This window comes from Saccostrea echinata, unplaced genomic scaffold (genome assembly GCF_033153115.1).
Source record: "Saccostrea echinata isolate AGI-Se365-2 ecotype Australia unplaced genomic scaffold, CSIRO_AGI_Sech_v1 ptg000002l, whole genome shotgun sequence".
NCBI lineage: Eukaryota > Metazoa > Mollusca > Bivalvia > Ostreida > Ostreidae > Saccostrea > Saccostrea echinata.
This window is the reverse complement of record NW_026889751.1, coordinates 12,134,593-12,162,092: the sequence shown is the minus strand read 5'-3', so window position 1 is coordinate 12,162,092 and position 27,500 is coordinate 12,134,593. Positions and strand designations below refer to the sequence as shown.

Here is a 27,500-nt window from a genome sequence, read left to right as displayed (position 1 = left end):
TTCTCCCGTTTTCATTATTTCGGGAATTTATGTTCCGTATCCATTTTGTTTTCGTTATATGTAACTATCTTCCTTTTCCGGTAAATCGTCGTAAACATGGTTGGTTTAATGATTATTCACTATAAAATCTGTCACAATCTACTTTTGTCCATACGAAGAGGTCTTTTTATTTTATTTAAAATATACACGAATGAATGGCGCAACAAATAAAGGTTACAGGAACATCAGATGATTTTAATTTTCAATAGAAACACCTGTTTAATCGAGACATGACGATTTAATAGTCGTCTTGCACAATTTTCAGAAATTGAAAATATAAGAACGTTTAACAGTTCCTAAAAGATAAAGTAGAAATGATGATTGAGCGAATGAAAGTGTGTGAAGAATTCCATGTAAAAATTCATAAATTTGACATATAAATACAAGCCTTAAACATACCAAGTCGCATATAAGTCCCTTGCTCAGTTGCTGTTTGGAAAAATTAGTTCAACTAAAGCACACTGTATGATGTTTAGGAGGAATGGGGTTAAATTTAATTCGCATTTCACTTGATCTTTCAAAACCTGTGATCAATATGCCCATTGAACCCAAGTAATCTGATGTATTTCAGGCAGAAGTAGACGAGAAAGAATTGGCTGAGAAGAAGAAGAGGCGCACTTTCAGGAAATATGCGTACAGGGGAGTTGATCTTGACCAGCTGTTGGATATGTCCAAGTATGTTTGAAACCATCACTCAACTTGCCCAATTGGAATATATAATGGCCTGTTTGGGATATAACCTGAGCCCTTCTCTGGTGTTACCAGGGGTCTGTGTCTTGGCCCTGTTCATGATTCATTTTGTTAACTAGATTTCCGAGATTGATCACTGTTCATTATCTTCACCTTTTACACATTGGGCATCATTGGCAATCAAGTTTTTGTATAACTCTAAAGTTTGTGAGATTGATCCCCTAGAAGTTTTAGGTCTTCTTTTGGATCAATGTCATACACATTAGGGGTACAGAAATAAGCTTTACATCTTTGAGCATATATAACTGTTCCAATGAGAGAACTTGTAATCCTTCATATTCATTTGGAAATTTTTATCATTTCAATGTGAGATGATCCCTGATATCATATTAAGTTCATTTTTTTTTCTAAAAATGATCTTCAATTTGAGACTTCTTCAAAGAGTGCATGATACCTAAACTAATTAAATTCTTAATGACCTAGACGTTATCAAAGATGTAAAGAAAATTGAAAGTGCTTTTAATATTATTGTGTAAGTATTCATATGTTATTTTGTTTAATTTCTAGTGAGCAGTTGATGGAACTCTTCCCCTCTAGAGCCAGACGCAGGATTTCTCATGGTCTGAAGCGCAAGCCTCTCGGCCTCATCAAACGTCTTCGTAAGGCCAAGAAAGAAGCAGGTCCACTTGAGAAACCAGAGGTAAATTGATGCTTCGAACATGCATTAGGCACAGAGATGTATTTTAAAAATGGTTTCTTTACGTGACCCAATTTTCCAATCTGAGAAATGAAGAAAAAAATTTGAAATGGATAAGTGCATAAGCACTTAAGTTATTGACTATAAATGAAAAAAAAACTGAAGTGGATAAGTGCATTAGCACTGAAGTTACTGACTTTATTAAAGGTATTATTCTGTCATTTAGTATGCTTGTTTGGTTTGTAGGTAGTGAAAACTCACCTGCGTAACATGATCATTGTCCCAGAAATGATCGGAAGCATCATTGGAGTTTACAATGGCAAAACTTTCAATCAGGTGGAAATCAAGGTACTTGTAGCATATCAAAGCTTTATTTATATATTAGTGTTATAGACTCATTGTGCACTAGCTGCAGGCAAGTGCACAATGTGTCAAAACCTGACTACTGTTTTGGCATAGTACATACAAATAATAACACTATTATAATTATCATACTGACTTTTCTCTGTATATGACAAATTTATTAATTAAATAAATTCTCAATCCCAAACCTGTTTGCAGACATAAAATCTTATTGAAAATTTTCTGAGGGCTCCAGCCCGAGGTCCCAAAGTACTGAAAAAAACTGCCTTGCTTAAAAGGAGAGTCAACATTAATGTGTTAGATTCAGCAGGATGTAGGAATATTGACTCTAATTTTTATTGAAAATATTTGATGACCCAAAACAGAATTAAAGACAAGAATTCCAGTGATGAGATTTCAGCACAAGGTGATAGGTCAGTTGGAGATGAAAGTTTGCTATAGGGATTTTGCATTTAAAGAATATCTCCTGTTCTCTCCCAGGTTTATTACTGTATATACTCACATATAAGTCATATATTTGGGATTGAAATTTTAGTCAAAAACTCTATGACTTATAGGCAAGTCCTTGAAAATTCGGTATTTTTCTGGAATAGAAAATGTAGTAATTTTGTAACAACTGCAACGATAATTGTTTATAAAGATCAGAACCTAATGTAATGCAGGAAAGGAAGATCTAAGGTTACTATACTGAAACGCAAAAGAAAAGCAACAAGCAGTAATCTACAAATATTTTAATGTTTTATCTAATGATTTTCAAAAATAGTAAGGTAAATCTCAATTTAAAAACATCAGAGATTTGATAAAAATGTTAAATGATTATCTTTTAACTTTAGAAAGTAACACGACTGTTAAAACACCCCCCACTTCGGTCATTCAATTACAGCATGTAAGACTGCCATGCACAACAGATGCAACTTGACTTCTACGATGCAATAGGTTCATCAATCTCGAGATCTGAGCAAAAGAAATATTCTTTGCCATTTTTAAATGCCTGTTTTTCAGATGATGAGTTCGAATTTTCTCTAGCCAAGCGCAGTATAGTAACCCTTGGACTTCCGGTCCAAGGACTGTCATTCATGCTAATGATATAAGAGCCTCTTGAAGTGTGATGTAGTGCATATTTGCATCTGCAACTCTCCATCACCTTTATTTTGAGATTTTCCAGCTAGAGCAATGAAAATGAAGATGCATACTTTGTCAAGAAGCCTTGGCATCATTTACGGAAAAGAAAAAAATTATTTTTCAGAATATTGCTGCATTACTTATGCTGAATAGATACAAACCCTTAGAACACCACATTATTGTCGAATGTTTTGTTAAACATGCAATTTTTGATATCTGTTAAGCATATTTAAACTTAACTTCCGGTAATGGTATGAAAATCATTCAACCGTTAAATTACCAATATTTACAAAGTTGAAGATATCCTTACTTTTTAGATACAAAAGTATATCCTGTATTATTCCCCCTAAAATAGGATGTTGCGTTTCTTTTGTGTTTTAGTATATATGCATAAAACGTGTGCTCACAGATTGAAATGATCTTATATTTGTTGACATTGTAAATAGAGGATCAAATATCTATGTTATAAACTAAAACATATTTTGAAATCCAGATAAATACAACAATATATCAATCTGAAATTGGCAACAGATTTTGGCAAAATGCTGTACCAACTTAAAAGCAGGTCAATGGCAAATTTTTCCAAAATAATCTAAAAAAAAAAAATACAACCAACTTATAAGAGAGTATATATGGTAAATCTGTTGCTTTTAGATTCTCATTTTTTTCTCTTTTTCAGCCCGAGATGATTGGACATTACCTTGGGGAATTCAGCATCACATACAAACCAGTCAAGCATGGTCGACCTGGTATTGGTGCCACCCACAGTTCTAGATTTATACCACTGAAGTAAACTCTGATAATAAAAAAAAATTATGTATATTGGTCTTATGTTTTGTCTTTTAAGCAGTTGCTGTAATAAACACAATGGCAAGTTGTTAGAACTTGAAAACAAACAGAACATTGTGGTACTGCATAATCAACATGCACACATCCACACACCACTGGTTAACAAAAATACAGAGGAATTGAAGCTTTTGTGGACTTTAAGGGAAAAAATGCAATTTTAAATTTTTTTGACATGAAAGCAGGATTACAAGTATATCTTATAATTGGTTTCTATAACTTATGAGTGAATGATAGTAATGTTATACTGTTTGTTCCTATTTCCAACTCTACATATATGTAGATTTTTCTATAATTTGCAAATGTAATGGCTCATAAATATGAATTCAGCCCAAGAACACTTGATTGACTCATGATAGTGGCATGGAAAATGAAAAACTTAGTGTGTATTGTTTGTTTTGTTTTTTAGGTCACCTGAGTCACTCAGGTGACCTATTGCTATCTGTTTTTGTCCGTCGTCGTGCGTTAACTTTTGAACATTTTTAACTTCTTCTCTAGAACCGCTCAACCAATTTCAACCAAATTTGGTATATAGCATCTATAGGTGAAGGGGAACAAAAATTGTGAATTTCATGGTCCCTGCCCCCCTGGGGCCTGAGGGGTGGGGCTAAAACCACCAAAAATAATGCAATCTTTAAAAATCTTCTTCTTTACTCCTGGACATCAAGCAGTCAAACTGTTGGCATCATTGTAATAAGCATTGAGCCCTCTACCAAAATTGTGAAATTCATGGCCCCAGGGTGGGGCTATATAGATCATATAGTGAAAGTGCATTATTTCTTTGAAAATCTTCTTCTCTGCTCCTGGGTATTAAATAAAGTTACTAAGTACATAGTTATGATGAGCAAGAGTGCCTCTTCCAAAATTGTGAAATTCATGGCCCCAGGGTCAGGGGTTCTGGTGTTAGGGCGGGGCTCTATAGATTATATAGTGAAAATGCATTAATTCTTTGAAAATCTTCTTCTCTGCTCCTGGGTATTAAATAAAAGAACTAAGTACATAGTTATGATGAGCAAGAGTGCCTCTTCCAAAATTGTGAAATTCATGGCCCCAGGGTCAGGGGTTCTGGTGTTAGGGCGGGGCTCTATAGGTTGTATAGTGAAAATGCATTAATTCTTTGAAAATCTTCTTCTCTGCTGCTGGGTATTAAATAAAAGAACTAAGTACATAGTTATGATGAGCAAGAGTGCCTCTTCCAAAATTGTGAAATTCATGGCCCCAGGGTCAGGGGTTCTGGTGTTAGGGCGGGGCTCTATAGGTTGTATAGTGAAAATGCATTAATTCTTTGAAAATCTTCTTCTCTGCTCCTGGGTATTAAATAAAGAAACTAAGTACATAGTTATGATGAGCAAGAGTGCCTCTTCCAAAATTGTGAAATTCATGGCCCCAGGGTCAGGGGTTCTGGTGTTAGGGCGGGGCTCTATTGATTATATAGTGAAAATGCATTAATTCTTTGAAAATCTTCTTCTCTGCTCTTGGGTATTAATTAAAAGAAGTAAGTACATAGTTATGATGAGCAAGAGTGCCTCTTCCAAAATTGTGAAATTCATGGCCCCAGGGTCAGGGGTTCTGGTGTTAGGGCGGGGCTCTATAGGTTGTATAGTGAAAATGCATTAATTCTTTGAAAATCTTCTTCTCTGCTCCTGGGTATTAAATAAAGAAACTAAGTACATAGTTATGATGAGCAAGAGTGCCTCTTCCAAAATTGTGAAATTCATGGCCCCAGGGTCAGGGGTTCTGGTGTTAGGGCGGGGCTCTATTGATTATATAGTGAAAATGCATTAATTCTTTGAAAATCTTCTTCTCTGCTCTTGGGTATTAATTAAAAGAAGTAAGTACATAGTTATGATGAGCAAGAGTGCCTCTTCCAAAATTGTGAAATTCATGGCCCCAGGGCTGGGGTTCTGTTGTTAGGGCGGGGCTCTATAGATTATATAGTGAAAATGCATTAATTCTTTGAAAATCTTCTTTGCTCCTGGGTATTAAATAAAGTAACTAAGTACATAGGTATGATGAGCAAGAGTGCCTTTTCAAAATTCTGAAATTCATGGCCCCAGGGTCAGGAGTTCTGGTGTTAGGGCGGGGCTCTATTGATTATATAGTGAAAATGCATTAATTCATTGAAAATCTTCTTCTCTGCTTCTGGATATTTAATAAAGTAACTAAGTACATACTTATAATGAGCAAGAGTAGCTTTTCCAAAATTGTGAAATTCATGGCCCCAGGGTCAGGGGTTCTGGTGTTAGGGCGGGGCTCTATCAACTATATAGTGAAAATGCATTATTTCTTTGAAAATCTTCTCCTCTGCTCCTGGGCATTAAGGTGATAAACTAAGTACATAGTTATGATGAGGAGGTGGGCCTCTTCCAGAATTGTGAAAGCCATGGCCCCTGGGTCAGGGGTTCTGGTGTTAGGGTGGGGCTCTATTGATTATATAGTGAAAATGCTTTAATTCTTTGAAAATCTTCTTCTCTGCTCCTGAGTATTAAATAAAGTTACTAAGTACATAGGTATGATGAGCAAGAGTGCCTCTTCCAAAAATTGTGAAATTCATGGCCCAAGGGTCAGGGTTTCTGGTGTTAGGGTGGGTCTCTATTGATTATATAGTGAAAATGCATTGATTCTTTGAAAATCTTCTTCTCTGCTACTGGAGACTATTTAAACAAACGAAGTGCATGGTTATGATGCATAAGGATGCCTTTTTAAAAATTGTGAATTTCATGGCCCCAGGGTCAGGGGTTCTGGTGTTAGGGTGGGGCTCTATTGATTATATAGTGAAAAAGCATTAATTCTATTAATTAGTCCTGTCTGCTCCTTAGTGTTGAGCTGATAAATAAATTGCTTAGCTATGATGAAAATGGGAGCTTTGAACAGAATTTTTAAATCTTGTGGTCCTAGGGTCAGGGGTTCTGGCATAACGAGGGGGGGGGGGCTTTTGATAATATAGTGGAAAAGTGTTAATTCTTTGAAGTCCATAGTTATGATGATGAGGGTAACTCTTCCAAATTTGTAAATTTCTTGACCCTTGGTCTTGGGTTCTGGTGTTAGGGTAAGGCTTTGTTGAATCTGTAGTGAAAATGCTTTGTACCTGTGAAATTCTTCTCTGCTTCTGGGCATATCGGAAGCAAACTGAGTAAAAGTTTTAATGATATGAGTAAGTGTATTTCTACCAGATTTTTAAACATCTGGACCATTCGTCTAAGCATTCTGGTCCTGGGCAGGACTCTATTAATTTGTATTCTACTGAGAGAAGTTATTCCCCCTTTTCCATTCACCTTTGATAATTAATCACTGTAAATAATGTATTTCAAAGGTTAATAGAATAAGATAATTATGCAAGAATGTTTATCATATAATTAAAAAAGTACTTTCTTAGTTTTAATAATCAGGTAGACCTGTAAGTAATAGATAAATAAAAATGAGACAAAAATAACTTATCTTATTAAAAGTTCTTCAAACACCATAAGAGAGGTCAATGCTAGAGATCTTAATATGGGTTTAAAAATAGTATAGAAGAACTAATAGTTTGTCAATAGTCTGCATGGTGATAGTGTTAAGTGGGGGACAGATTAGAACTTAATTTATGAGTTGATACTGAATACTAGACAAATTATTTTTGTTGATCCTGATCTTCCTACTTCTCTTGCTTTAGGGCACATTGCTTCATCTATCAGTGTATTTAACTTCAAAATTGTTGTATTATACTCAGGTGACCGTTAAGGCCCTTGGGCCTCTTGTTTAAAAAAAAAACCGCAAGTCTCCTCTTCTTTACCAACATTAACAAGTGCAATAATACAATAAGGATAAGAAATAATAATTCAGTGCACTTGGCTCAAATTCCTCAATCTGTGTACAAGTTTCAAGTCTATGTCAAAAGGATCTTAAGTTATTGTCTGGTCGTGTTTTTTTATAATTTGACCTTGAAGAAGGAAGAAAGCGGTCAGGGTAAAATATTTTGATGCAATGCATGGCTTGGGCTCTTATTTTGATGTTAAAGATGACCTTGACCTAATAAATTGGATCAAGGTCAAAAATTTTGGTGGCTTGCATCCCTCCTTCATACCATCTCTGCATGTTCCAAGTTTGAAGTCTTTATAAAAAAGGATTCTCAAGTAATGGTCTCATCAAGTTTTTTCTCCATTTGACCTTGAAGGAAGAAAGGGGTCAAGGTCAAAATTTTGTTGCGTTGGACCTTGTATCAATGTCTTCTTTCTATGTTACAAGTTTGAAGTCTTTATATCAAAGGATACTTGAGCTATGGCCTGGATTCTTTTGATGTAAAAGATTGACCTTTAGCTTAACATTATTGGATCAAGGTAAACAATTTTGATGGCGTGCACCCCTCTTCCATGCCACCTCTACAATTCCTAGTTTGAAGTCTTAATGTCAAAGGATTCTCAAGTTATGGTCAAATTGGTTTTTTTTTTGTCTCTGAACTTGCAGGAAGAAAGGGGTCAAGGTCAAAATTCTGATGCAGTGTATATGATGCAATGACCTTATAAATATTGGAAACATTGGATAATTTATACATAACGGGCTTTGCCCATTATGCAAACTATCCCACGTTTCCAACATTATCATTGATGCCCTGGCTTGCCCAACAAACTAGACAGTGATTCTTTAATTGAACACTTGCAGGACAGACATCAATTTCAATACTGATACTGAAAAATTCTTATAAATGACATACTCAAGGTAGATTGAACATTGTCTTTTTCCCTGGAGTTGAAGAGTTCCAATACTTGAAGGACCTGTGTGCTACTTTTTTAATGTCTATATATGATGCAGTACACCTCTTCTAAAACAAATTTTGATGAAAAAAAAACATCTAGAATATATGTTTAGTAATTTTTGTATGACATGAGTCTTTGAATAATACAAGAGTTTTCATCATATAATATCTATTCAAAACCCCTGGTAATGCATGCTGAATTTTTTGTCTGTGAACATTTAATGGAACTATAATTTTAATTAAGAATATCTTGAAAAATTATCAGTAGGTAATGTACATTGCATATGTCCTTTAATTCAAGTTATTTAGTTAAAATAATCCAAGTCAATTGTTGATGTTTTTATTAGCTATAATAAAGGAGTTAATGAACTCATTTGCAAGCTTGTGTTTTTGTACAGCCAACTCATGCCAATATTCACCAATATAAGTTCAATAACCCTATATTACTTGTCAATTTGAAGAATTTTCACAAACTACAGACTGACGACACAACAGACTGGTTTACTTGATCTTTTTTTTTTTTTTTTACTTTCAATGCACTGGTTAATTAGTCTGCTGATGTATTAGAGATAAATGATGTTACTCGTTAAATTTTGGTATGCTTATGGCCCACATACATCCAGAGATGTTTGATGCTTAAGGCATTTCCACCCTCCTGTGATGTCACAGGTTTTTGCAAAAACTGTTAATTTAAATTAATACCCCAAAGAAATATATTTTTGGAAGGATGCTTTTCAATGGGTGTAATAACATTGTTTAGTAAAAGAATTGAAAAATTGAATATTTTCTTTATTTAATCATTTAAATAATTATTCAATCTTTAAAAAATGTTGCTAAGGGCAATAACTCCTTCTCACATATCAAAATTCAGGCACTTTCCTTAATGTACTTCTAATGTAAAATTGTTTTCCTGATATTTACAATTCAAATGTATTTATAAAGAAGCAATTATTTTGGAATTTTCAGCATCACAATTATGCATTTGAACCAGTTTTTACATTATTTCTATACCACTGATTACTAAAAATGTACGATTTTTTAATGTTGACATATGCTTCTGTTTATTTATGACTTACATCTTAAAAAATATGGCATCCAATTTATTTTTTGCGATTATCTATTAATTTAAACTATATTCAGTGAAAATAAATGCAGTTTTCTACTTTGAACCAATAAAATTGTGAGGGTGGAAATACCTTAACAGCTTAAAAGTAATCAATATCTTGCAGAAAAAAAACAATGATTAATCAAATTCTAAAACAATTTAATATTTATAGCACATCTCAATGTGCAATAACAAAGTGAACAATGTCACACATAGTTTGTATGCCATTTGCAGCACAACTCTCTCTGCAGATCCAAGGAATATGATACATCAAAGAAATATTTTACAAGTTCATTCCAACGGTTTTGGCTGTGTCTTAGTTTTCACTAAGTTGAATAACTTCTGGAATGGGACTTCTGGGGGGTGTTCTAATACGTCCCTCTTCTTGGGGTTGAAGTAATTGCGGCGGTACCACGTTTGTACCATCTTCATCCTCTTGATCTTTTTCTGTAGTTGTAGTGTTGCATACAAAAGGGCCTCTGCTGTTGGAGGACAACCTGAAATATTGAACAATAATGTTGATGTATTTTTAAATATTTTAATTGTCTTCCCTGTTTTTAGCTTTTCTTTACTATTTTATACAGACAGAGAGTACATAAATTTTGATTCGTTGCTCTAAGCCCTTGACTCATGTGAGCTTCAGTTCTTTTCAAATTCAAGCTGAGGCTGGATTACAATCATCAGGGATGCTTTGTTAAGAGGGAGAATACCTGGCACATAAATATCTACAGGAACAATTCTGTCACAGCCCCTGACAACTGAGTATGAGTAATGGTAGTATCCTCCTCCATTGGCACAGCTACCCATTGAGATTACCCACCGAGGATCTGGCATCTGATCATACACCTACAGTACATAACATATATCTTCACTTCATACTACCACCATAGTACATAAAAACACATGAACTGTCCCCCATAATAGTTTTTGCTTTCCCGTCATCAGGGGTTCTCATTAATGTTTACAGTAGGTGGAGAAAAAGGAAAAAGTAGGGGGCACTGTTGGCTTGAGAGCCAAAGGCCCAAACCGAGGGCCAGCAGCCCAAGAGGGGAGTTCCCCCCTTTCTGCAATAGGGGGGTTCAGGAAAATTTTTAAAATTTACATTGCATCTGGGACCTCTCTGGGCATATTTTGACTTGTTTTATTTGTTATCAATATGACACTTTTAAGGAGCCCATTTGCCAAAAAAAAAAAATCATGGGAGTAGCACACAGCCTATCCATCTAAACTTCCTTGATTTTTGTAATTTGTTGTAAATAAAGATTTTCAAACAATTTTTTTGTTGCATTTTTGTAGCAGTTGTTTGATTAAATGTATTAATATTTATGTTTAGGTGTATGGGAGACTAAAGAGTCTGAGTGTCTGTAGCTTAAGTAGATAATGTATTATCACAATTATAAAGAATCTGCAAGTTTCACTCAAATCCATTCAGAAAGTAATAGGTACCCTGGTTATTCTTTGTTAGAAAAATATGACACACATTAGACTGACTAGTAAATCTGACGCCTATATTTTTTTCTCGGTTGCAACCAGCAGCCATCACTCATGCTGCAGTTTCAAAACCGGAATGAAAAACGCTTAGTAAAACCAGACTTAACTTATACCTTTGAGTTTTGAAAAATAAAATATTTTATACATCAAAAATTTTATATGCAAATATTTGCTGGAAGTATGTCATGAATGTAAATGGCAGAAATAAAGTATCATTTTTAAGCATCTATCAGGATATAGATACAGGTCAATATGTGTTCAAATCTACCATAACACCCTGGTGGCTTAATGGGATTTAATCACCTGACCAACCCATATCTATCCTGACAGATGTTTAAAAATGATACCTTTTTTTTTAAGAAGTGTGGATCTTACCCTCCTAAGTGCAGGAGCCATTTTGTTTGTTAAAGTACCAGCTACAATCATAACATCAGCATGGCGTGGACTAGCTCGAAATACAACTCCAAATCGATCCATGTCATATCTGGGGGCTGCAAAATGCATCATTTCAACAGCACAGCATGCCAAACCAAATGTCATGGGCCACAGAGAAGTCTGTAAATAAAATGGTATTTAGAATACACTTACGTACAAGTCTGAAAACTGATAATTAATATCAATAGAAAAAGAAACTGTTAAATTCTGTGTGTTTCATTGAAAATTAAAAAGTAAATGACCAGGAAAAAAAGCTTGGAATTTGAAACTCTGAGCTACATAGATATCACGAAACTATTAGGGCTGAAACAATATGCCCCCTCCATGATACGGTACGTATCGCGATACTTTTTTCAATACGATACATTTTCAACAGAAACAAATCATAAGGTTAAAGAAAACATGTATTCAGATTTCAAAAGGCACGTAAAAGGTGGTGATACAATAAGAGTACTATTTGTGCTGCTGTAGATTAAAAGAGCACTTTGTTCGTGTCAATACTAGCAGTGGCAGCCTGCTCTGAAACTTTCTCCGTCCCAATTTTCTCCCTTGTGTGTGTCAAACTACTAAAATGAGGTCGAACCCAATCTATTTCAAGGAGTAATCAATCCCGATTTAAAAAAAAAGTACCGAACTGAAAATCGAGATAGTGAATTGAACATTGAACCGAACAGCAATACTGAACAATATCGATATTTCGGTGAATCGTTTCAGCCCTAGAAACTATGTACATCAGATTGAGATATGTCTTTTATTAGATGCCATCATGGAAACATCTGAATTAATTAAATCAAAGATTATATTATACACATTAACATTCCTGTATATCGGTCCTCTGAGAGTGGTGGTCAATACAAAGTTTTGATAATTTTTAAGAAATGAATGTAAATTAGAGGGCTCAAGAAAATTACATTTATAACCTATAACCCCACCCCCTTTCAAATTTCAAAATTATGTTGTGCCACAAATGACAAATACAGTCAGACCTCCTTATCTTAAACTGGACAGGTCTGAAAGAACATTTCATGATGTCAAGGATATCTAAGTTAAAATAAAAAAGTGATTGGGACATACAAATCCCTTCAATATATCTATGATATCTGAGATATTGATGTTAGAGACACAGGAATTTAACTGTATTCACAGAGCATTTTCAAAACAACTGTTTCAAGAAAATGTTTCCCTAACGTCATTATAATTTTCCTTAACATCCTCATAATTCATACCCTTCTTCCCCAGTTCAAAAGATCATCAGCTCTGGCCATGACAAAGTCCATGTTGCTCTCTGGGTACTGATGAGGGGAGTATGGATCCCGGGGGCCTGGTTGTACAACTTGTGCTTTGGCGTCTGTACCCTGACTTCTATATGGCACCAGACTGGAATTTAACATCTAGTATTTGAAATATATTTCAACACAGTAAAACAGAGTGGCAGTTCACATTCTCCAAGAGAGTGCAATCATAATCAATTGATAACCTTGTTTGCTTCTCATTTTCTTTTTCATATGCTTTTGTCTTCAAGTTTACAGAACATGTTAGAGCTGGGCTGCGACGACTCAGAAGAGGTCCCAAAAGGTGATTAAATGATCCCGAAAATCTAAGAACTAAAACAGAAAGATAGGCTAATATTAACTGAAGTAAAAGAACAAGAACTTCAAATATCTTTTACGACAAGTGTTATAAAAAGTATAAAATAAAATGACTCTCTCAAGATCCCCATAACAAAAGTGAATGCTTTTATTAAAAGTCATATATGGTATATTTTTTTTATAAGTTTAGACTTACTAAAATTAAAAAGATCTTTTTTATTTCTTTTATTACTTTGTATAAAGATAAGACTTTCCTTTAAATTACACAGTTTAAATCAGTCATGTTTCAAAGATATTAGAAATTTAAAACAATAACTGATTTATTTACTGACTCCACATTTAATTAACAGACAGTTTAAAATCAGTCTAACTATGGGAACATAAGGTTATTCAAGTTCAAAATTGGTGAAAATTTTAATTTGAACATAAATAACGTATATCATGTTTTTCTACACTCAATCTCGTATTTTTATTTCTTAGCTCAGATACACCATATACTGCTTTAATGTTAAAATAGTTACACTCAATACAATATTATTATACACACTTTCCAATGATATTGTTATTTAAATTTATGTCATCATTAATTTTGTCAAGATTGATCTCATATCACTTAATGGATGTGACCCAAATGGGAAACAATATATAGTTTAATTGAATATAAAAATTGTTCAAGAATCATTTTTGTCTACTTTATAGAATGTATATAAATAAACAATTACTACCAAAATTTTGGTAATTTTGACATTTACAAAACAAAACGTTACAGTAGTAGATTTATTTATACAAATTTATATTGTACCACAAAAACAAGGTTGTTTCTGCATGTAAATAATAATACAACCAATTAAATCAAGGTTCCTATACTCAAATACTAAATTTCCAGCTTTTAAGACATACATGAGAGCAAAACTTGTAACAATCTAACAACTCTATATCTATATAATTATTCCAAATGCAGAGATCACTTTCATAACAAGTCTGGTAAAGGTCAGTTGAGTTTGAGGAATCTGGGACCACACTGACACTCTTTCTGTTGTAATTTTAGTGCATGTTAAACTTTAATGAATCCCAATATCATTTTGATATAAATGCGTTATAAAGGAATATATGTTAAAAAGTATTTTCGGAACAGAGAGATGTCACCTACCCGTTCTGGTCGCCATTTTCCCCTCTCACGCATGCGCGACATATACACACTGCAATGGCGGACTTGGCGGAGTTGAAGGTAAGTTGAGAGGGAAAAACAAAAGACTTAAGAGTGTAGTATTTTAATAAACTTATAAAGAAGTATACTCACGCTTTTAGGGTGTCAGATTCTCTTCAAACATTCTCATTTTTGTGAATCCAGTGCTTTATTTTCTCAATTGTATAATTTGAATGAGGAATACAGATGTTTTTGTTGAAGTGGACAGAAGATTCCGTCTTTCGTTTTTAGTTTATGCTTTCTTTACGACATTATCTCAGAGACAGCTGTATGGAGTCGTTTGTGTGTACTTTGGGGGACAAAATGTTCGGTATTTTTCCTGGAAATCTTATCAGGAAGGTCTTATTTCTTTTTCTGCGGGAGACAACTCGTACAATTATAAAAATGGAATTGTTACCTCCCTTTTCTTATTCTAGGTCAAGGTTTCATTATACTTGTTCATTCAATATTTCAGAAAATTGGGACATAATGTTCATGTACTTTCATAGGGGATTTAGACATGTATCTCAATTATTTTAACTTTGTTGTTTAGTTTCAAAGAATGATGAATATATCATAATTGATATTTATAAAATGACATAGTCTTAATCTTTTAACCACAGGTGTAAATAGATTATTAAAATACAGATGAGCTGTATCATTTATAAACATGATTAAGTGTTAATAAAATTAAAAAAAAACAAAAAAAAAAAAACTTAAAAAGATAATAATCTCATATTTTTTACTCCTTGTATAATCTTTATTGATTTTGTAGCATATGGTGATGAGTTTTCGGGTTTCGGAGTTGCAAGTATTATTAGGATATGCAGGAAGAAATAAAACAGGTAGAAAAACAGAACTTTTGTCACGAGCTCTGCAACTACTACAGAAGGGATGCTCAGTTCCCATACAGATTAAAATCAGAGAATTATACAAGTAAGATTAAGTGTAAATTAAAAAAAAGACAAAATGTATCAATAAAAAAAATATCATTTTATCTTATATAATGATTATAATGATATATTGATTAATTATCATTTTCAATTTAGTAATAATAAAAAAGGGAGTTTTTAAAAAACATTTTTATGCCTCTTGAAAATTGATGAGAAAGCATATTGTAGTTTGTAAGTCTGTTTTCCTTCTACATATCTTCATCAAAAGCCCTCCCTAATAACTATGCAGTGAAGGTCAATCAAATGATTAGAAGTTTGTCCAATAGATCATTCTTCTTTTTTCCTGTATTGATATTTACATTATATATTTTATAAATCATTAATGTGCATTTTAAGTAAGTTACCGAAATCAGCGTTTTTTTTCCTTATATAACTGGTACCGATAAACGGTACCATTCCCAATGCCAAAAAAAGTTAATTTTTAGACTAAAAATTCCCAATTCAACTGCCAAGCAACTGACTACGATATCGTATTTATTTTCATATGAAACAGTGTACAAATTGACTAATTGTTTCACTTTCGCTTAAATCAAAAGTAGAGATCAGTTGTAAAATAAATATGGCGGGACCTGTTGTGTAAACAGTGTAGTGTCATACACAAATTAAAAGCATGAAAGTGCAAAAAAACGGATATTGATATAAAAACAATAAATAATTGTTGTTTATTCTTTAAAGCATGGAGTAATAGGTAATGAGATTGGAATTAACACAAAAACGTTTCATTTGTTTCAATGACAGAAAATTCTCCTTTGTTTTACTTCAATGCTATTTTTCCCAATTGAACTGGTACCGGACCCTTTCCCAATGGGTAGAAAAAAATCGCTGGAAATTATGGATAAAAACATTTCAAATTCAATTTTTTAACATCAATTTACAGGTATTCCACTTGAACTCATTTTTCATATTAAACTGATTCCAGTGGGGTATTTATTGATATTTTAATTGACAATTATTAATTATTGCAGTCAAATTTTTGGTTCAAACAGGCGCAAGCCAGCACTCAAGCCAGGAGAAGATGGTTCCTCAAATTGTAAGTGTTAAGTGATCATTTAAAAATCCATTGATCAAAGTGGATTTTACCGTTATCAGTTTTGATTTCACATGCATTTGTCTTTGAACAATTGTGTCTTGATCATATTTCTCTGACTCGGCTAAATCTGACAGAGGTTTGGGTTCAGTTTCTAGGTTTTGCACATGTTACTGTAAATGTATTACATTTAGCTGTGTACTGTATTTAGCACTTTTGTTGGAAAGCAGCCTCCATTAAATTAAGTATATTTCTAAATGTATGGTATATAGATATTTATATCTAGCACTTTCAGAAATATGCTAAATGAAATCTACTCTATCATGTTAAAAAATCAATTTCTGCAAAGTTACATACATGGTAAATATAATACATTTGCAGTATATTTGCTTTTATACTTTTGGTTTATTTAAAGCATTTTTGATTTTTACAGTTTAATTTTTTTTTTATTAATGTTATTAAAATCCAAAAATTAAAAAAAAAGTTTTAGCTTCCCCGCTGCTGAGGTATATTTTATTCCATGTCACATTAGGGTGTTTCTCCAGAGTTCAGCAGCGACTTTTGTTACAGTTCAGTCAGATTCACAGTTTGACTTGGCATATTATTGCCCAGTCATTAATCATGGTATTTGGTTTTCATTTACTTCAATCAGTTGCTCTCTTTTTGTTTTCCATTTGAATCAAGTCATTCCTATGTGTAAATGAAAAAAAATTATTTTTTCTTTCTGGCATGGTTAATAGTCAGGTTTCCATGGTCCTTATCTTATTCTTTGAATTGTTTAATCAGCTTTATCTGTAGTTTTCATTGCTGTATTTCTCAATTTTCTGATGTTAAGGGTACTGAGAAATCATTATGTTATTTTTTTTTAGCATGCATAGTCATTTTGCATATTATTTTGTTGTAAGGTTCACAGACAAATGTGTGAATTCATCATGTTTTATTGGATTTTTTTGTGGATTGGGCATTTCATCAAACATTCATCTTCATGTTAGACAGTATAAAACATGTCTCCACAAGAATTTATCTCTGTAACATTTTATGTATATGTAAATTTCTTGTGAGAAAAAGTTTTACATATATATTTTTATATAATTTTTTTTTAATTTGCATGGACATTGATTCAAAAGCTGTTTCACAAATTTTTTTTGTGTATGTGTGTTCCTTTTGAAAGGCCTTAAATTTCTGTTTATTTTAATGTTGTTTTATTTTTGCATTTTTTCAGTTAAATCTGAAGGACCATGGTTTTCAGGTGACTATTAAACTTTTTTTTTTATGAAACCCTGTAAAGTAGACTGTCAGAAAATTAAAGCGTAAAATAATTTATCATATTTAACATCTTATAGCATCTCACTTAACCCTTCAAACGGTCACTCTTGTGCTCAGATGCATAATTTTTTACAATAATTAGCAAAATTTGGCACCATCATTGAAATCATTTTGTTAATGTTTGAAATATAAAACGACCTGAAAATGCACCTATTCAGTTTGCTAGTAAGGAAGTGGCTTTGGCTTTGAACCTGTCAGAAAGAACTAGAAATAGTCCCCTTTAGCACCTTTTAAAATATCAAAAGTAAAATTGAGATATATTAAATCTGTCAGTTGTGTGGTTTTGGATGTTGCATGCATATGGATTTTTCATTTTTGCACACAGGAAGTAAGGCAAAACTATGAAAAGTAAAAAAAAAAAAATACATTTTTATAACTGGAGTAAAACATGTCAGTCTTTGTTGTTCAGTAGTACTTTGTATCTTCCTAATGATAATGTTAAGTTATATAAACTAGATATACCACATTTAAATTTTTAGAAAATTTCTTAGACATTCATGAACATATTTGGTGACAATCATTAGACTTTCAATGTTATGTGAGGGTTGAACAAAATCTTTATGAAGAACATAGTCTTGTCAGGATAAGGAAATGGGAGGGAGAGTCGGACATATTTATTTTAATTCTCTGTGGTTGTTTGACCCTCTGTAATTTTCCTTCCCCTCACACACTAGTCGTTATCTTTTCTCAAAAGTTTTTCATTAATTAGCTGTTTATAATATGGAGCAGTAAATATCCATCATTAAGGAATGCTTCTTATGGGAAAAAAATTTAAATCTATAATCCAATAAAGATATCCAGTCCATACAATATTCATCAGACAATCTGGTAAAATGTATGATTGTATAATTTTTAATCAAATTAAAATGAAATTTCCTGTGAATGTATCCCTTAAATTAAAAAAAAACTGGTGTTTTCTCCAAACTTTTGGTGTGTTATGGAATATGTTTCAACTTCAATAATACATGTATTACTTTAAAAAAAATATCTGGTAAACCTTGTTTGGTCCTGTAACAGTAGTTGGGATGCCTGGCCCAGTGACCATTTAAAAAAAAATAAATTGGACTGGATGTCAGATATCATGGTATAAAAAATGGAAAGCTGTTATATAAAGTGTACATTTTGTGAATATTACAGAAAGGGTTTGAAAAAATAATTTCAAATACATATTAAAAATAATGTGTAACCACTGCAAAATATTCAATAATCTCATTCAGATTGTATTGTGAAAATTTTTTAAGATGGAACTGCATATTTTACACATGCCTGTATGTATAAAATAGGGGTGTCACCAAATAAATTGGTAGGCAGCATTTGGTTACAAAAATTTGTAATTACAAATTTTAGTAAAGTCATATTTTTCAAATTGCTGTTAGTATTAATCTATCCAAAATTTTCAAATCATTGAATGATTTTTTTTTTTACATGTGCTTGTTGCATTTAAACATGGTATAAAATTACTTTCATCTATATATTTATTCTCAAGGACATATGCGGTAGAAATGTTGTGCATATTTTTAGCCATGTGAAATAGGGGTGCAACGATACACTAACCTCACGATACGATATGTATCACGGTATTTAGTTCACAATACAATATGTATCACGATACATGACAAGGATAAAAAAGTTTGTCATCATATTTTTTTTTTAAACTTGACAGGGTTATATCAAATATTCATATTTTTGAATATAATTAAAATATCATTTTGTTAACTTGAACTAGATTGATAGGTAGATCTTTGAGTTGTGACAATATTCTAAACCAGTGGTGAACATTTACAGGGAACTATGGGGACCTTTCCTAATTAATTATCTTCCTTTTAAATTGGAATGAAAAAGGAAGACATTCATTCTTTTATTCCTTTTATTTACGTAGAAAACCAGTTGTCATATTTCTCGTGTTAACACGTTTTAGTCAACAAGACAGTGAATTTTCATTGAAATACATGCGTGAGGAGATATCGTGTATTACCAAAGAATATGTTTAGATCTAAAGGGTTTATCATGTTTTAACATCTATAACTAGTAATCACATTAAGTCCTTCTCCGTGTTAAATCTGAGGTCTGTAAGATGCTGGAGATGAGTTTAACTGCCGTTAATGCGGTATGTCAACCCCACGTTTTCCGCGGAAGCCATTTTGAAATTGTAAACAAGGAAACAAAACGGGCATTTCGGATAATTCTTGACCGATGGAACAGAACCGCGGTATCAGTTTAGTGTATCGTGAATTGAACCGTGGCAAAATATACCGCGATATAACGTCAAACAGTTTATCGTTGCACTCTTAATGTGAAATGTAGAGGTCATCAATAAGTATGCATAAAGTCTAAAGAACACATTTATATCTACTGCCTAATTGGTAGAAGTTCAATATAGATTTGTAAATATATCACCAATCTCTGTTGCATTTGTGTACATTTGATTTTGGGCATGAGTATTTTTTATTTCCCCATATATCAAAAATCAGGCAGCATACTTATTTATTTTAGATTGGTCTGTCAGTATACAAATTACAAAATAAAATAAAACCTTTGAACTTTAATTAACTTTTAGGAGATTCTCAGGCAGAGTTTGATATGAGATTCTCAGGCTTAGAGTTTTATATGAAATTATCAGGCAGAGTTTAAAATGAGATGCTCATGCAGAGTTTTAAATGAGATCCCCTGACAGGCATAGAGTTCCATTTGAGATTCTCAGGCAGAGTATAATATTTTTAAGCAGAGTTTTATATGAGATTCTGGGACAGTTATATATGAATTCTGAGAAAGTTTTATATGAGATTCTCAGGCAGAGATTTATATGAGATTCTCAGGCAGAGTTTTTATACAAGATTCTCAGGCAGAGTTTTATATGACATACACACTCCGCCGTTTCTTTGATAGTATTCTCCTTAGAGAAGTGGACAGGTTTCCGCCTACATCCATGTGGATGTAGACAAAAGCCTGTCCACTTCTCTAAGGAGAATACTTTGATAGTAGTTATGTATACAGAAAGCATCAGTCAGGACAGATTAAGTTCATTCTTAGAGGTCAAAAACTTTACAAGAATGAGAGTCATTGTGTTTCACAAATACATATTGTCTAAACAATGTTTGATATTGTACTTGTGTAATTGTGCATTAATTTTTTCTGAATACTGTTAAAAAATTGAGCAACTGTTTATTTCAATTTTATGCAAAAATTTGTAAATGTGATATTGTTTTGGTGTAGTTAAGGTCATTGGTAAAATGTGTTTTTTACAAAGTACATATACAGTCATACCTCATTATCTTGAACTCAGTGGGGTGATAATATATTATATTAGATTCTCAGGCAGATACCGTTGCGAAAGCAAAAATCTAATATAATATCCAAGGCATCTGAAGGTTTGAGATATTGAAGTCAGAATACACTGTCAATAAGAAAATATTGGTTGGGACTTTCAAATCACTTCAATCTATCCATGGTTTTTGAAATATCAAGAGTTCGAGATACCGAAGTTCAACTGTATTAATTTTATATTTGGAGAGAGCTAGTGTACATATTCTTTGTCAGTTATTGCCAGTGAAATAACTGGTGAAATAACCACCAATCACTGTTTGAATCTTTGGCATCAATGGTATAACTTGGTATGGTATGTCATTGGATTGCCTTCTTATGTGGGGTCACCGTATTTAGTTAGCAGACACAAATCTTATTGACCGGAAACTTTTGCTTTTGAAGGTCCTATGGATTACTCCAATCGGATATTGAACCATGACCCTTCACCACATTCAAGTAGCCTTGGCATGTTGCCAGTGCATCCAGATGTCAGACTTAAACTTTTACCTTTCTATGATTGTATCACAGAGCTCATGAAACCGACAAGTTTAGGTAAATAAAGTTCATATATTAGGGAGGACACTGCAAAAAATAGCTGTAAATATTGTATTTTAATCTATCAGAAAACTTTTAAGATGATAAAATGACTCTCGATCATTGACGATTTCATTTTTATAAGCTGCATATATTTTGTGTTTCTGCTTGTGTCTTAATTGTACATTCTTTGGTTTCATGTACCTTATTTCAGTTTCTTACTATAGTTTTATAACAAATACATGTTTCATTTAGTACCAAAAGGACCAACAAAGTTTCAGGAGAGCCACTACAGTTTTCATCTGACTCCACAACAAGCACAAGATATTGCCATGTCCAGGTCAGAATGTCACCATTCCTATATGTTGATAAATATTTATACTCTTGCAACAAAATTGGTGAGGGGGTGGGGTGGGGTGGGCTTACATGAATAACTGTTTCTCCATCCATCTGTTTATCTATTGATGCTAGGTTTAGCTCTGCTTTAGATCACTTTCTAGCTTATCTCATGGAGTATACAAATCAATTTACGCTTGTTGATAATTAATTATTTTTTATTGATTATTGAGATGCAAGCTTTGATCAAGTTCTTGCAAGGGGGGAGGGGGGATCTGCCATGTTTTTAAAGTTGATAAGATACAAGTAAGATTTGGATTTAAATTTTATTCAAGCTGTGGCTGATGTATTCCTTGTGTTATATGTATACAATTTAATGGTGCACTACAATTTTAATGCTTATTTTTTGAATTCTTTTACCACTTAAAATTATCGTTGCTATGTTACATTAGGTCATTGTGATGTCATGATTGCCTTTCATTGACACATAAGAATTTTTTGAGAGGCAAGTAACTGTGAAACGTCAACATTTGAAAACATATTCTGTTTTGATTTTCAGTTTGAGTATTTTTTTTAGCTCACCTGGACGAAGTCAAGATGAGCTTATGCTATACCATCGGCGTTAGCGTCGGCGTCCCGGTTAAAGTTTTAGGAGCAAGTCCCATTCCCAAGTAACTATAGGCCCTACCTGGACCAAACTTGCATGTATGATGCATCTAGGGAGGGACACTACCACACTTGCTTCGGATGCTGGATCTGACCTAGATTTTCCAAATGAGAGACCAGCTTGAAGTTTTTGGAGCAGGTCCATTCTCAAGTAACTATAAGCCCTACCTTGACCAAACTTGCATGTATGATGCATCCAGGGGTGGACACTGTGCTTGCTTCGGGATGCTGGAATTGAGCTAGATTTTCCACCTGTGAGACCAGGTCCCAGGATCATGAAACAAACTTAGACTTAAGTCAGATTTTAAATCGCCTGTAAAATGTTTCATAATTGTCAACTAAATCTCTAAATTTGCAGATAACAACACTTTTGTAAAGCAATATTGAAAAATATTTTAATTTTGGTGTGCTTGACTTCTATAACATTTTAGAACAACATGAAGATTTTGACTTAAGCTTAAGATGTTTCATGATCCCAGGGCCTGGTTTAGATTTTGGAGCAGTCCTGTTCCCAAGTAACTATAAGCCCTACCTGGACCAAACTTTCATGGATGTTGCATTTAGGGATGTACACTAACCAACCTGCTTTGGATGCTGGATCTGATCTAGATTTTCCACATAAGTGAATTTTAGCCATTTTTTAACCAAATTAGCATGGATGATGTATTAAGGGATGGACAATTCCAGACTTGCTTTGGATTCTGAACCTGACCTACATTTTCCAGATGAGTGACCAGGATTTTTTTTTTGGAGAAGCTTTATAATATTGTGGCCTGTTATGATTAAACTTGCATAGATGGTGCATCTAAGGATGAAAACTTCCAGACTTGCTTTGGATGTTGGAACTGACCACAATTTTCTTGATAACTAAACAGGTTAAAAGTTTATTGAGCAGGTCTATTTCCAAGTAACTATAAGTCTTACTTAAACCAAACTTGCATGGATATCGATCTTGGGATGTACCCTAACTAGAAAAAAAAATATTTTGTGAAATTTGCCTTACTTATAGATAACATTCGTCGAAGTGAGCTTCGTAATCTTTGATTACCTATGTTTTTTTATTTTCAGGGATTTCAGACCAGGTGCTAGATGTGAATACACAACCCAGATACAGCTAAGGTGTGTGATTCGATATTATGAAGAATGTGACTACATGTATCATATAATCAGTAATATTAACATATTGCTAATGGTTTGGCAGTATTACCTGCTCCATCTAACTAGATGTGGTTATATTATACCTTCATATTCATAATCAGATCATATGGCATCATTAGGCATAGTTAATATTTGAATTAGATCTACTGGCCAATTTGGGGATATGACATGAGAGTGTTTTAAAATGATAGATGCAAGGATTTTTTTTTTTTTTGTTGATTTTACATGACAATGTAGAAGTTAACCAACTTATAACTTGTGGGTGATTTCATTTATATGATTACTCCTTCCTTATTTCATGTAAAGGTAAAATATGATGTAATATTTAGATACACGTTCCATTCTATTAAAGGGGATTTTTGGTCAGTACTTGGCAAACAGGTCGTAGTGTCTTTAGCAGTTTCTTTTGTATGCTTTTTATGCTGAAAGTCACGTTTTTCATAGTATCTCAAAAACAACCTACACAGAGTGTCAACTTGAATTATTATTTTACTTGTGTGTGCTTTTACATGATTTGATAATTTACTATGATAATGATCAATAAACATGATAAATGAAAGAAATGAATAGATCATGTTTGTTGCATTAGTAACATAAAAAATTCTTTGTTTGCTACAGATTTTGTCTCTTGGAAACAAGCTGTGAACAAGACGACCACTTCCCACCAAGCATTTGTGTTCGTGTTAATGGGAAAATGGCTCCCTTACCAGTATGTAATTTTTCACACTCGAGATAATTGAAATATGTTTTCTATAACAATAGTCAGTTTTTATCAATTTGCATCTTTCAAGCTTATCTAATCCAAAGTATCAAGAAGGCTTTTCTGATTTTTTTCTTCTGTTATCTGGCATAGGTTGTCTATTAACATGACATTTTCAACTTCTTCAGAACTGGATTTAGTTTTAGCCATGCTTGACGCAAAGCATCCCTGGTCAGAGGGAATCAATTTTATAAAAGAAAGGGCAATGCATCCTTCTAAAGAATGATAACTAAAAAAAGAAAAGAAAATGTGTGGTTATTATACCCCCCGCAAACGAAGTTAAGGGGGGGTATATTGGAATCAGCTTGTCCGTCTGTTTGTCCGTCTGTCTGTCTGTCCGTCTGTCTGTAGACGAGATTTTGTCCGGACCATTTCTTGGAAACTGTTGCAAGGATTTGTCTGAAAATTTGTACACTTATTCTTCGCCATATGAAGGTGTGCACCTGGTATTTTCATCTTGATAGGATAATTTTTTTGCATTTTACTGGTGTTTTTTTCATTTTTAGCTCACCTGAGCCAAAGGCTCAAGTGAGCTTTTCTGATCAAAATTTGTCCGTTGTCTGTCGTCGTTGTCGTTGTTGTTGTAAACTTTTCACATTTTCATCTTCTTCTCAAGAACCACTGGGCCAATTTCAACCAAACTTGCCACAAAGTATCCTTGGGTAAAGGGGATTCAAGTTTGTTCAAATGAAGGGCCACGCCTTCTTCCAAGGGGAGATAATTAAGAATTCGTGAAAAATTAATGGCATCATTAAAAAATCTTCTTCTCAAGAACCACTGTGCTTGAAAATATGAAACTTATGTGGAAGCATCCTCAGGTAGTGTAGGTTCAAGTTTGTTCAAATCATGACCCCTGGGGGTCAGGTGGGGCCACAATGGGCGATCAAAGTTTTACATAGGAACATATAGGAATAATCTTTAAAAATCTTCTTCTCAAGAACAGCAAAGCCATGATTGGTCATATTTATATGGTAGCATCCTCAGATAGTGTAGATTCAAGTTTGTTCAAATCATGACCCCCGGGGGTCGGGTGGGGCCACAATGGGCGATCAAAGTTTTACATAGGAATATATAGGAATAATCTTTAAAAATCTTCTTCTCAAGAACAGCAAAGCCATGATTGGTCATATTTATATGGTAGCATCCTCAGATAGTGTAGATTCAAGTTTGTTCAAATCATGACCCCCGGGGGTCGGGTGGGGCCACAATGGGCGATCAAAGTTTTACATAGGAATATATAGGAATAATCTTTAAAAATCTTCTTCTCAAGAACAGCAATGCCATGATTGGTCATATTACATGGAAGCATCCTCAGATAGTGTAGATTCAAGTTTGTTCAAATCATGACCCCCGGGGGTCGGGTGGGGCCACAATGGGCGATCAAAGTTTTACATAGGAATATATAGGAAAAATCTTTAAAAATCTTCTTCTCAAGAACAGCAATGCCACTATTGGTCATATTTATATAGTAGCATCCTCAGATAGTGTAGATTCAAGTTTATTCAATTCATGACCCCCGGGGGTCGGGTGGGGCCACAATGGGCGATCAAAGTTTTACATAGGAATATATACGGAAAATCTTTAAAAATCTTCTTCTCAAGAACAGCAAAGCCATGATTGGTCATATTTATATGGTAGCATCCTCAGATAGTGTAGATTTAAGTTTGTTCAAATCATGACCCCCGGGAGTCGGGTGGGGCCACAATGGGCGATCAAAGTTTTACATAGGAATATATAGGAATAATCTTTAAAAATCTTCTTCTCAAGAACAGCAAAGCCGTGGTTGGTCATATTTATATGGTAGCATCCTCAGATAGTGTAGATTCAAGTTTGTTCAAATCATGACCCCTGGGGGTCGGGTGGGGCCACAATGGGCGATCAAATTTTTGCATAGGAATATATAGGGAAAATCTTTAAAAATCTTCTTCTCAAGAACAGCAAAGCCATGATTGGTCATATTTACATGGAAGCATCCTCAGGTAGTGTAGATTCAAGTTTGTTCAAATCATGACCCCTGGGGGTCGGGTGGGGCCACAATGGGCGATCAAAGTTTTACATAGGAATATATAAGAAAAATCTTTAAAAATCTTCTTCTCAAGAACAGCAAAGCCATGATTGGTCATATTTATATAGTAGCATCCTCAGATAGTGTAGATTCAAGTTTGTTCAAATCATGACCCCCGGGGGTCGGGTGGGGCCACAATGGGCGATCAAAGTTTTACATAGGAATATATAGGAATAATCTTTAAAAATCTTCTTCTCAAGAACAGCAAAGCCATGATTGGTCATATTTACATGGAAGCATCCTCAGATAGTGTAGATTCAAGTTTGTTCAAATCATGACCCCCGGGGGTCGGGTGGGGCCACAATGGGCGATCAAAGTTTTACATAGGAATACATAGGTTAAATCTTTAAAAATCTTCTTCTCAAGAACAGCAAAGCCATGATTGGTCATATTAAAATGGAAGCATCCTCAGATAATGTAGATTCAAATTTGTTCAAATCATGACACCCCCCCCCCCCTTTGAACCACTTTTTTATTTAAACTTTTTAACCTTTCAAGACTGAACTGATTTCTGCTTTTTCCTAGCCATAGTGCTCAGGTGAGCGATGTGGCCACTGGGCCTCTTGTTATTATGTGGTTTTGTCCGGATCTGTTCCCAGAGACTATTGCATAGATTTGTATGAAAATTTGTACACTTATTATTTACCATATGAAGATGTGCACCTGGTATTTTCAACATTATTTGATCATTTTTCTGCATTTTACAGGTGTTTTTTTTTTTTTCATTTTTATTGATTTAGTCATTTCGGGTTCATGTCTAAGGTTTGAGACAAAAAATCTAGAACATCTGTACAAAAATGTGAACTACAGCTTAAAACTACTCATTAGAAATTAAAAAAAAATCACAAAGTATTAAAAACAGTTTTTACATTACACAGCAGATAGTGTAAATCCATTTGTCCCTTGGGAGTAATGAGTGGACATGCATCCAGTTAAAGATTAAATAATGAGTTCAGTGTGGGGAGCTGTTAGGGCATCTCTGATCAAGCAGGTCTTATCTATATCTCCTGGGAATTGGGCAGAAAGAAATAAAGATCTCTGTTATCTAAGTCTCTTAATTGTAATTTATGTCTGTTA

At 33.7% G+C, this 27,500-nt stretch overlaps 3 protein-coding genes across 6 annotated transcripts in view; 2 read left to right on the top strand and 1 right to left on the bottom strand.

Annotated features, from left to right (window-relative positions):
* Positions 1-43: 43 nt before the first annotated feature.
* Positions 44-3,731, top strand: LOC133172896 (small ribosomal subunit protein uS19-like). Its single transcript, XM_061307732.1, has 5 exons — positions 44-99; positions 611-714; positions 1,297-1,429; positions 1,673-1,774; positions 3,591-3,731. The coding sequence occupies exons 1-5, from the start codon at positions 97-99 to the stop codon at positions 3,702-3,704; spliced, it is 456 nt and encodes a 151-aa protein (XP_061163716.1). The 5' UTR covers positions 44-96; the 3' UTR covers positions 3,705-3,731.
* Positions 3,732-9,736: 6,005 nt separating this feature from the next.
* Positions 9,737-14,302, bottom strand: LOC133172982 (NADH-quinone oxidoreductase subunit B 2-like). The gene is made up of 6 exons (XM_061307853.1): positions 14,260-14,302; positions 12,998-13,124; positions 12,747-12,897; positions 11,461-11,640; positions 10,305-10,440; positions 9,737-10,091 (listed from the first exon to the last, which is right to left on the bottom strand). Exons 1-6 carry the CDS (start codon positions 14,273-14,275, stop codon positions 9,886-9,888), a joined length of 816 nt encoding a protein of 271 aa, XP_061163837.1. The 5' UTR covers positions 14,276-14,302; the 3' UTR covers positions 9,737-9,885.
* LOC133172954 (E3 SUMO-protein ligase PIAS2-like) overlaps positions 14,300-27,500 on the top strand; it is a 30,537-nt gene continuing 17,336 nt past the window's right edge. Inside the window, exons 1-8 of one of the 4 annotated variants that reach the window (XM_061307818.1) lie at positions 14,300-14,337; positions 15,071-15,231; positions 16,214-16,278; positions 17,498-17,524; positions 21,307-21,456; positions 21,694-21,778; positions 23,509-23,559; positions 24,217-24,307. In XM_061307818.1, the coding sequence (XP_061163802.1) occupies positions 14,314-14,337; positions 15,071-15,231; positions 16,214-16,278; positions 17,498-17,524; positions 21,307-21,456; positions 21,694-21,778; positions 23,509-23,559; positions 24,217-24,307 (654 nt within the window). In that variant the 5' untranslated portion in view covers positions 14,300-14,313. The remainder of the gene's footprint in view (positions 14,338-15,070; positions 15,232-16,213; positions 16,279-17,497; positions 17,525-21,306; positions 21,457-21,693; positions 21,779-23,508; positions 23,560-24,216; positions 24,308-27,500) is intronic. The other 3 variants (XM_061307826.1, XM_061307834.1, XM_061307843.1) reach the window with 3 other exon arrangements.

Coding starts and splice junctions, on each gene's coding strand:
- LOC133172896 (XM_061307732.1), top strand. Junction 715..1,296: donor CAGCTGTTGGATATGTCCAA/GTATGTTTGAAA, acceptor TTTAATTTCTAG/TGAGCAGTTGATGGAACTCT. Junction 1,430..1,672: donor GTCCACTTGAGAAACCAGAG/GTAAATTGATGC, acceptor TTTGGTTTGTAG/GTAGTGAAAACTCACCTGCG.
- LOC133172982 (XM_061307853.1), bottom strand. Junction 10,441..11,460: donor TGGCTCCTGCACTTAGGAGG/GTAAGATCCACA, acceptor TATGTACTGTAG/GTGTATGATCAGATGCCAGA. Junction 10,092..10,304: donor TGTAGATATTTATGTGCCAG/GTATTCTCCCTC, acceptor TCAATATTTCAG/GTTGTCCTCCAACAGCAGAG.